Genomic DNA, 11,253 nt, shown 5'->3' on the forward strand with positions numbered 1-11,253 from the left:
TAGAGGTAGTATAATTATTTAAAAGTCTGAATATAAAAAAATATAAAGATAAGAATCAGATTGGCTCACGCTAGTTCTTGTACATTTTTAGGCTATTTAGTATCAAATTCAAGCAAACTAAACCTTTTGAATCCACCTATTTTCCAAGTTGATTTTTCATACCATGGAACTTTTTTTGATGTGGATGTTATTTCTCGGCTGCAGTGCGCATATGCCCCCGGAGGAAGGTGAGTCTGCGCGTCTCAGGTGCGCCTCTCAGGGGCGTCTCCTCTTTCAGCAATGTCCTTTCGTCTTCAGGATTTCCACCCCATCATTTCACGTAATGACCAGGTGTCGTTTACACTGAGGAGGACCTGAATACACGGCCACTGGGAAACAGTGGAAAGGAAAAGTCAGCTTCTGGCCTAAGCTATGCCGTTTGATGCTATGAATTTATATGTTTTTGTTATTGTCCTAATCATGTTCTCTGACCTCATCCCATTACATTGCTTCAAATCGTATATGTCGAATTTAAATGTCATGTTGAAAAATGTTTTGTTTAACATCGACCGCAGGAACTAGGGTCCTTAGAGGAGCTCAATGCGCATGAATAACAATGCTTAACACACACACACACACACACACACACACACACACACACACACACACACACACACACACACACACACACGCACACACACACACACACACACACACACACACACACGCACACACACACATTCAATCTTTGTTATGCATATATATATATATATATAGTATCAGGTGTCGATACAACAAGTAACATAATGACTGCTTTCTTTTTTAGTGGATCTTTTTAATTTGGTCCAGCAAACGCAAAACAAATGGGTTCGCGAACCAGCCAATGAAGTGAGTGAATATGTCTTAGTGTTCCACACCTATGCCTTGTACGTAGTGTATGCAATTTATCCTGAGCAAAGTGTTGAAATCGACTCATTCATATATGTGGGTATTCCAAGAATATTGCCCTTTATGCCTTCACTTTTTTTTTTTTACACACAGTACATGTTGTGTATGATTTCCAAAGTTTTACAGACTTTATTTTAACAACATCTTTAACATCTATTTTATTTATTTTGCTCACAACAGTGGTCAGCATACAGGCTGAATTCCAACAGAGACTCTCTCTTCCAAGGCTGCCGAACCGCCGACAAGCGCAGGACTCTGCTGAGCCCTTGGATCGAATGCCCCGACTCCCATCAACTGCTATTGGATATCGAATTCGCCCTGGGGGAGGAATCGGCCAATCAGGTGAATACACTCGACGTTCACCTGTTCCAGAAGAAAACCACCATGTTCAACAGGGAACGGAGAACGCCGGTCGTTCTCTCCCTCACAGCCACCCATCCCCTCCCTGGATCGGTGCGCCCTAGCCACATAGAAAGCTTCATCAGCCAGAATCGGAGTCTTAACTTGGGCTCCGTCGCAGCGGGGGGCTTCCACCTCGGCCTCTCCTACTCGGGGCCGTGTGTCTTCATCGTGTCTGTGAGGCTGTACTACCGGAGGTGCCCCGGCTTCGTAGCCGGCCTAGCCAGGTTTGCGGGTGCTGCGGCCGGGTCGGTGGACCCCCAGGAGGGCTCCTGCGTCGACGGGGCCAGCGGGGTGCAGTCGTGGTCCCCCATGGCGCTTTGCCACGAAGATGGCACTTGGGGAGAGGTGACCGGGGAGTGTGTGTGCGTCCCCGGCCACGAGAAAGGGGCCGACACTTGTACAGGTAGGACTATGCATGGGGAAGCTATGTCTGACAATGAGAATGTTTTGCGAAACTATTCAATTAGTTTAAGTAATGCGATCAGTACTTGATGTAAAGTTGTATGTATCTTAAGTTCTTGTTCATCCTTATGACCTTTATGTTTTTTTGATATTCATTGCTTGTGATTAAACACTTCTATATTTAGGTCGGCCTTAGTGATGATATTGTGACATTCTCTACTTCATATGTGATGTTTCATTATTGAACAACATACTAATAATAATAACACATGCTTAATAGTCCCTTAATAACAAGATCCTTTACTAGAGAAATCATGTTCTTGATTCATTCTGTCTACACTTCATATCAGCTTGCAGGACGGGCTACTACCAACCAGTCAATGAGACCGCAGGATGCAGACAGTGTCCACCCAATAGCGGCACAGAACAGGAGGGAGCGGAGAAATGTGACTGTCTGGACGGGTTCGACCGCCTGCCCTACGACGCCCCCCAACAGGGCTGCACAAGTATGGAAGACTTTGATCACTGGCTCTTTTCATTATGCATGGAAGGAGCCACATAGGAACAAAATGTCATCCAGACAATATGATACATACTGACATAGTGGAGTTATACATAGATACATCATTTTATTTGAGAAGGACAACAATGACAGTATGACAGACTTTGGATGTTTTCCATTGAAACATCACAACATGTGTTTCGTCATGAAGTCCGGCTATCATAGCATGTTTCTAATCATAATGGGGAGCTTTGGTTTCCCGTTGTGATTTAGGGAGAATATATGATATTGTTATAAAAGACGATGACGATGATAGATAGACTGCACTTTATCATTGGCTCTTTTTCTTCTGCAGAAGTGTAAGCGACTTACCGCAAGTGCATTCAACAATGAAGACACACACCCAAAATGTGCACGAATCAATTAAAGTGCATAAAACAAAATAGGCAAAGCAACTGCTTTTTAAGCGCAACAAACTTGAAACAAGAGATAGAGACAGATAAATAGATAGACTGCAATTATTATTATTTATTAATTTATTAAATGCTATTTTTCTTTTAGATTATAACTACTATGATTTATTTTTTCCGTTTTATAATTTCTTTATTCTCTATAACCTAGAGCCTCCCTCGGCCCCTGTGAATGTGATGTTCCATCGTCACGGCGACGCCCTGGGGAGCGTCCGGTGGGGGCCGCCCCGTGACCTGGGGGGGAGGGGCGCGGCCGAGCTGACGTACAGCGTGGCGTGTTCCCAGAAGGAGCCCGAGGCAGGTGCTCTCGGCTGGGTGCCGTGCGAGGAGGAAGTGCTCTTTTCGCCGAGCTCAGCGGGTCTGAGCGGCACGGAGGTCAACGTCACGGGGCTGAGCGGTCTCCATGACTACCTCCTGGCGGTCAGCGCTGCAAACGCGTTGTCCGGGCGGCGGGCGGGCTGGGATGCGCCAGAGGCCATTGTGAATGTGCACGCCAGTGAGTAAGCCTGGGACTTTCCTTGCGGTAGCTTCTTCCCCTCTTTGAGAATAGACAGCAATCAGGCCTTTTCAATCAAGTAACACCATGACTCATTATTGCTGCTTACATATACAGGGGTGTGTTTTGGGCCATTTGAGTTCATATTGTACACATTCTACCTTTTAAAATCTTTTAAGCGTTTTAGACTTTTGCACATTTGAGGCATGGACCAGGATCAAATATGTCACCAATTGTATCACATTTCATCTAAAAGGTGTTGATAACCAAGGTTAATGTTATACATTTGGTTTGCTTTGCCAATATTGTCCTTTTGAGAATGCACGTGATTCACTGTGAATACATCTGCCCTTTAAAATGCACTAAGTCGACCTAGGCCTACATGTTCACACTCTTACGTCTGCATTGTACATCTCTGTATCCTCCAGGGAAGGTCGAGGTCCGGGTGGTGGTTGCCCCAGACGGCTCTAAACGTCCCCCGACGTCGCATCAGGAGGAACATCATGGGAGAAGGCCTCAACAGGAGGCCTTCTCCCTCAAATGGCAGCTCGTCGCGGGCGTACTAGGGGGCTTGATGATGCTAGCTCTGGTCCTCAGTGTGGTGGTCACCATGAGGCATGCCGTCACCAAACAAACGTAACTGGAACATTCACATGATTGCATGCTGTGGTTTGCACATTGGTTAAAAACACAACGTAACACTAAAATCGAATTGTAGGGAGAACAGTGGAAGACCGCATTGATTGGGTTTCAATCAATGCAAATACACTTTGCACTGACCATACATACGAGCAAGCCATTCATTTTGAGGACTTCGGAATCAGAGACCACATCAAATGAAGGCATACATGCCTTGTAGGAGAGATCTGATTGGTTGAAAATAAATATTTTTCAAGCGATCTGAATTTTTGAAAACTATATTTTATTTTGATGGATCTGATTGTTCTATAAAAAAGTTATATTTTTCCAGCGATCTGGTTGGTCGAAAAAAATATTTATTTTCGGTCGATCTTAATTGGTCATTTTTTCGAGTGATCAGATTGGTCGAACATAATATTATTTTTCAAGCCATCTGATTGGCTCAAAAGCATATTTTATTTCGAGCGATCTGATTGGTCGAAAAAAGTTATTTATTTAGATTGATCTGATTGGTCGGATGAAAAACATGGCCCTTCACGATAGTTATTCAAGCCTTGTTTTATTGAACGCTGCAAACAGGTTGATGTTGAAGGCCTTTAAATACACATTCTAGAACGGGTTGGATAATAAGCACTAAACGTAATCGTTCACAGCCTGAACAGTATTGAGACCATTTAACTGCATATGTACCCAATACATATTTATTCTTAACCAGTAATAACGATACGGGCCTTCAGTTAAGTTATTTGGCAACGACTATTAAAGAAGACATAATCACACGTTAAGAATGATGGAAACCTAACCGCGGTCAGTACACAGTGCCCTATGGGAGATTCAATTGACAGAACAATTCTCCTTACCAGACCTGTCCAGGAGGTAGAGCTGTTGCCATTGAACCACATCAGTACCTTTCGGATTTTGGATGAGCAGCCACAGTCAACGCCAGATCCAGCGAGTTGTGAGTCTTTCACGGCGAACAGCTCAAAATGTACCTGATCCACTAAACTCCATATACCCGGAATGCCTCAATTATATGATGAGTAGCCAGAAGTTTGGTGAAAAGAACCTGAAGGTTATTCTTCCTCTGGTTATAATTTGTTTTATCGCTTCAGCCCATTTTTTTTAGGTTTTCTCATCCAAAATGTAGCCAATCCCGTAGAAATATTCAAACACGGTTAGCCGCACTGCTTACAAATCATTGTTGTTCAGCGCTCCTTCTTGAGCAGCAGGACCGGGTTGCACACGACGACCCCCTGCTGGCCAATCTGAGGGATACACTGGTGCCGCGCAGCCGACTCACCCTGGGCAAGCAGCTGGGCAAAGGTCAGCCAACTTATACTAACACCATCACTGATGCTGCTCATGCAATAGGCTTAGTGGCGTTAAGGGTGAAAAATCTGATTCGGGGTGTACTCCCTGTTAGGGAATTACCTAATTATTACCTAAATGACGTGGCTGCTAATGTAATCTCTCTTTAGTTATGTCGTATGAAGGAATGAGAGGTGTGTGTTAATCCAACCATAACATTTGATAAGATCAATATGCGATGGATCAATAAGTCTTGGTTTAGTGCTGTCTTATGCTGGTTACCAATAAGCATACCACACCCAAAAGGGCAAGGTGTCTTTACCGCGCTCTATGGGAATAAATTGATTTGGTTAACCAAAGAAGGCGCTGACACTAAAGTTAATAAATCGACGGCTTGTCTGAGCCGAATAAAGGCTGGTATATTAATTTACAATATGATACAATATAATATAATAAAATATAATAGAACTAGAGCTATACCGTGTCATTGCCATGTCAGTACATTTTCCACAATGAAAAACTATTCATGTGTTTACATCTTCAAGGTTTTCCTATGTGTTGGAGCACTGGAGAGTTTATGTCTAGATTTGAACATTCATTTGACGAAAAACGGGGGGTTGAAGTTAATCTCGGCGGGCAAACATCTCCCCCTTCTTTCCCACACCAAGGCGAGTTCGGGGCGGTCTATGAAGGCCTCCTCATAGCAGAGGAAGGGGCAGACGTCAAAGTGGCCGTGAAGACCATCCGAGGTACGCATGAACACTCTGTCTTTATCCATAACGATTCAAAATTTGTATTGGCTTTTTAAATGCAAAAAACATATGATACATAAAATCTACAAATTCACAAATGATGTGTACTAGAGAGAAAGTAAGAACAATACTGATAAATAATAAATAGATAAGTTATGACACAAATGACAGAAACTATCACCCAGTTAAACGGTCCTACTATATTTCACTGAACCCTGTCTTTATCCATGACACTAGTTTTTGCTCCCTCACCCCTCCCCAGGGATCTACTGCCAAGACAGCCTACAGGAGTTCATCAAAGAGGCGGAGATCATGAAGAGCTTTGACCATGACAACGTGGTCCGTCTGCTGGGTGAGACATCCTAGCTTCGACCACCAGCGCCGCATTCGCTGTCACATGACAAACATGTGGTCTTGAAAGACCATATCGTAGCCCGGTGAACAGTGTGTACTCTGTGTGTGTGTGTGTGTGTGTGTGTGTGTGTGTGTGTGTGTGTGTGTGTGTGTGTGTGCTTGCGTGCTGTGTGCTTGCATGCTGTGTGTGTCTGTGTGTAAGTGTGTGTATCTCTGTGTATGCTGTTTGTGTGTGTGCTTGCGTGCTGTGTGTGTACGTGAGTGTGTCTGTGTGTGTGTGCTGTTTATGTGTGTGGGTGATTGCATGCTGTGTATGTATGTGTGTTTGTATGCTGTTTGTGTGTGTGTGTGTGTGTGTGCGTGCTTGCATGCTTTGTGTGAATGTGTGTGTCTATTGGTGTGCGTGTGTGACGTGTGTGCGCCTGTGTGTATCTGCTTGTGTGCTTGCATGCTGTGTATGTGCGCTGTGTGTTTGTCTGTTTGCGTGTATGCGTGCGTTCTGTCTGTGTGTATCCTCAAGGTGTCGCCCTGGAGAGAGAGGAGAACTCCTCGCTCTCTGTGCCACTGGTCATCCTCCCCTTCCTGGAGTACGGGGACCTGCGCCGCTTTCTCATCGCCACGCGCTACGGGGTCGTTCCAATCGTAAGATAGGCCTGCGATGTGATGTCCTTTGGTTGTGTGATGGAGCAAAAAAGGGATGAAAATAACAGACTTTCTCTGATGGAATTGACGCGTAACATCTTAATGAACCCGGCCGGTTCTGCCAGTGAGCATATGAAAGGGCCCAGGGTTAAGAGATAATACTGCGTCGGAGAAGCTATGTGCATGAATACACAATTAATATAGATCCTAACAAGCCATTAAGACTAATTGATGAAGACATGGAACTGATCCATACTGATGTTTATTCAAAATAATATTTACAATTTTTATATTAGTGGGTAATGAGTATTGCGCCAATGTCTTTTCATTGAAATGAGTTACATTTAATTATGGGAGTAGATTGCTTTTTGAAAATGAACAAGCAGTTAATCATGGCAAACATTATTGCTTTCTCAGAACAGTGGATGGATCTGTACCCAGACACTCTTTTTCATAAACGCACAAGCACAAATATGCAGTGTTTCCCCCAGCACTGTATGGTTAAGGTGGCCACCTTAGCAACAATAGGGCCGCACCTTGACTACCAATGTTTAAAACATTTAAAAATATATATATATTATTATTATTATTATTATTATTATTATTATTATTATTATTTATTTCTTTATAATGCATTAAAAAATGCATAAGACATTTTCTGGGGGAAACACTGATATGCTTGTGTACACTAACTGCATACAATTTGGCCTATTGTTTATCATGCTGCTGTAGTTAAGATTTGGGGGATGGAGAGTGAGAGAGAGAGAGAGAGAGAGAGAGAAAGAGAGAGAGAGAGAGAGAGAGAGAGATTCCCGTTCCCCCACCTGTGATTGAGATGCAAGATGGATTCCCCGAACCAATAAGGAAAGAGATGACCTGGTGGGTCAGAAATGACCGATGGCTATGTGATTTCCTTTAAAAAAAAAAAAGTTATTTTTTATATCTATATTGTAAAACTGCAGTATGTTCGCTCTCTCTCAGTTTGTCCCTCACCAGAGTCTCCTGCGCTTCATGGTGGATATCGCCGCCGGGATGGAATACCTGAGCTCTAAAGGCTTTCTGCACAGAGATCTAGCCGCCCGAAACTGCATGTGAGTTCCCTAAGAGGAGTGCAGCGCGCTGGGCTGACCAGCCCCCACAACCACATCAAGGCCTCCTTGTTGAGGATCAGACCACATCTCTGTGCCTGCTCATTGATGTGCAGCCTCAGTGACATTGAAGAGGCTAGGGGGTTGGGCGAGTCCGTCTTTGACCGGAAGTCTGAGTTGATCCTTTGAAAATGTATATGTGCCTCTGGCGCAGTGGTAAAAGGCGATGATTGATTGGTTCTTTGATCCAAAGGCTCTCAGACAGCACAGATGATGCACGCAAACAGAACATTACAAATATTAGCACATTTTAAATAACATCAAATTCTAATCTGTTGAACAAAGATTCCAGGGGGCTCAAAATATTACCATTTTTACTTTTTTTGTCTGGAAGGAAATTGGCGAAATACATTTTAAAATCGTATGCTCTTGAAATGCATTTTATAATCTTTTCTTTCTTTCTTTCTTTCTTTCTTTCTTTCTTTCTTTCTTTCTTTCTTTCTTTCTTTCTATTACAGGCTTGGAGATTCCTTCCGAGTGTGTGTGGCCGATTTTGGACTGTCCAAACAAATCGACAGCAGTAACTACTACCGACAGAAATCGAACATTCGTGTTCCCATTAAATGGATGGCCCTGGAAAGCCTGTCTGAATCTGTGTACACCACCAAGAGCGACGTGGTGAGTCCTCTGATACACCAGGTCCAACACTCCTGACACTTAGAAGTGCTGCTAAGTATCGGAGGATATCCGTTCTTCAAGGTTTGACGTAGTCTCCCAAATCAGACCTTCAATTAGTATTCTAGCTCAAATAGGGGTCAAATGGTCGACGAGGGGGATACATTTTTTTCGGCCAATCATGTTGCTGGGGGCGGGAATCTGGCTAACAGCGAACACAAATGCGGCCGGTCTTTTTACCGTAGCAGGTGGGATTTGGAGGAAGACCGAGAATATCCTATGTGGACACCAATGTTCTTAGACAAAGTTTCTGCAGAGGTTTCAAATCATTGCTGTGTGGACTTGCCAAAAGTGTAGTGTAACCAAAGGGAACATACCAGAATCCTCATCCATAATACTTAAACGTATTATGTCTATCTGTCCGTCTGTCTGTCTATCTATCTATCCCTGTCTCTCTGTTCATTTGTCTGGCCATCTGTCCATCTGTCTGTCTATCTATCTATCACTGTCTCTCTGTTCATTTGTCTGTCTATGCGTCTGTCTGTCTATCTCTGTCCCCCTGTCTGTCTGGCTCCTCATCCATAATTCTTAAAATATTTTTGAATGATTCTATATTCAAAATGAATTATCATTGCTTGGTTAGTACTGCATTCTCATTGTAATGCTCTTTATCTGTTAGTAATCTGTCACTTAAAGAGTCAGCCAGAATCCACTATTTTAAAGAAATCCTCTGCAGCACAGGGACCTGATATGCCATTCTTCTGTTATTAACCATGTCAAGATGAGAGAGGAGTTTGTATGATAGTATGTGAGCACTGTTTGACTGCAAGCCTTTCCTCTGACAGTGGTCCTTCGGAGTGACCATGTGGGAGATCGTGTCCCGGGGCCGTAACCCATATGCAGGGGTCCAGAACCATGAGCTGCATGACCTGCTGATCGGGGGCCAACGGCTCAAGAAGCCAAAGGACTGCGACGACAACCTGTTGAGTTTTTCAAATATTACTGTGGTTTATCTCCTTTTATGTTTTATAAATTCCAACCATTGATTGATTGGAATTTACATTTAAAACTCTGCTCAAAAATTGGACGCCGGTATAGTGCGTTTGACAAAGGTTTCAAAGCAAACCCACATAAATGGCAACTGCTACACAGAGAGAGCGAGAGATACAGAGAGAGAATATGGTAACTTTGTCCAAGCGATTAATATTGTATGCACTTATCTCTCTGAGCATCTGTCTCAAATGCTCAAATGTTTCCTTCCCTTACTCTTATTCAACCCATATCTTATTTATTAATTGTTTTATTTATGTAATGGTATTGTTTGGTTGTATTGTTGATTTTTTTTAATCTTTGTTCAGGCAAAATCAACATGCCTAAGCAGTACATTTAATTAACTTCATCTTGTCTGTCTATCTGTCCGTCTGTCTGTCTATCTATCCCTGTCTCTCTGTTCATTTGTCTGTCCATCTGTCCGTCTGTCTGTCTGTCTATCTATCCCTGTCTCTCTTTTCATTTGTCTGTCTATCCGTCTGTCTGTCTATCTATCCCTGTCTCTCTGTTCATTTGTCTGTCTATCCGTCTGTCTGTCTATCTCTGTCTCTCTGTCTGTCTGGCTCCATAACCCCACCCATGGCCCCGGCCCCCCCCATCCAGCTACGAGGCGATGCGGACCTGCTGGCACCGCGACCCGGCCCAGCGACCGGGCTTCGTGGAGCTGGGCTCCAGGCTGAAGGAGATGCTCTCTCTGCTGCCCCCTCTGGAGCCCTCTGAGGAGAGCCACTACATCAACCAGTACCTGGAGGCCGCCAGCGCCGCCGCCGCCGCCGCCTGCCACGGGGACCCCAAGCTGGGGCAGGAGGAACGGGAGGAACCGGAGGAAGGGCCCGCTGGGAACCTTTACACGCAAGCGCCCTCTCTCACTCAGGCACAGAGGAACGAAGAGGAGGAGGTAGAGGATGGATACCTAATGTCGAACAGCATTGGGTTAGCAGGAGAGGGCAACCAAAAGAGCTGAGAGAGAGAGAGAGAGAGAGAGAGAGAGAGAGAGAGAGAGAGAGAGAGAGAGAGAGAGAGAGAGAGAGAGAGAGAGAGAGAGAGAGAGAGAGAGAGAGAGAGAGAGAGAGGGGGGGGGACCTTTAGCAGGAACAAATGTGAACTCCAAGGGCAAACTAATTGCTCCCTCAATCATTGTGATGACCTAAAAGTTAGTCCAGTCATTTACACCACTGCTCCTCTTCTCCTTGTAAACTGCAACGCTCACAATGGCCAGCATATGTGGCGCCAGCCACCAAACTTTGGGTAGGGGCTGCTCTTGTTATATTGTTGTTTGACTTTTTATATTGTTGTCATGCCTATTATGGTAGCTACAGCAACAGAACTGTAGCATTGTCATGCATGATGACATGTCTTTATGCATGTCATTATGCCATGTCTTTATGCATGTCGCTATCACGGTAATTGCGATCATGGTTATAAATATATAATATCTCTCTATCCACTACTGGAAATGTAGTAATAGTAGAACCACACTTGATGATGACTAAATTAAGAAAGCGAAAAAAAATGTATATATTGTGTCTTAAAATCTGCTTTGTAC

At 43.9% G+C, this 11,253-nt stretch overlaps 1 protein-coding gene across 1 annotated transcript; it reads left to right on the plus strand.

Moving 5' to 3' along the window:
• Positions 1–11,251, plus strand: LOC307091200 (ephrin type-A receptor 1). Its single transcript, XM_079758124.1, has 15 exons — positions 1–227; positions 806–867; positions 1,108–1,732; positions 2,082–2,237; positions 2,855–3,199; positions 3,628–3,835; positions 4,702–4,796; positions 5,048–5,161; positions 5,815–5,895; positions 6,161–6,250; positions 6,773–6,894; positions 7,876–7,985; positions 8,501–8,660; positions 9,503–9,639; positions 10,311–11,251. The coding sequence occupies exons 1-15, from the start codon at positions 164–166 to the stop codon at positions 10,669–10,671; spliced, it is 2,730 nt and encodes a 909-aa protein (XP_079614250.1). The 5' UTR covers positions 1–163; the 3' UTR covers positions 10,672–11,251.
• Positions 11,252–11,253: the final 2 nt, after the last annotated feature.

Source organism: Pollachius pollachius (genome assembly GCF_949987615.1).
Source record: "Pollachius pollachius genome assembly, chromosome: 20".
Lineage (NCBI taxonomy): Eukaryota > Metazoa > Chordata > Actinopteri > Gadiformes > Gadidae > Pollachius > Pollachius pollachius.

Coding starts and splice junctions, on each gene's coding strand:
- LOC307091200 (XM_079758124.1), top strand. CDS start 164: ATGGAACTTTTTTTGATGTGGATGTTATTTCTCGGCTGCAGTGCGCAT. Junction 4,797..5,047: donor AACGCCAGATCCAGCGAGTT/GTGAGTCTTTCA, acceptor ATTGTTGTTCAG/CGCTCCTTCTTGAGCAGCAG. Junction 9,640..10,310: donor AAGGACTGCGACGACAACCT/GTTGAGTTTTTC, acceptor CCCCCCATCCAG/CTACGAGGCGATGCGGACCT.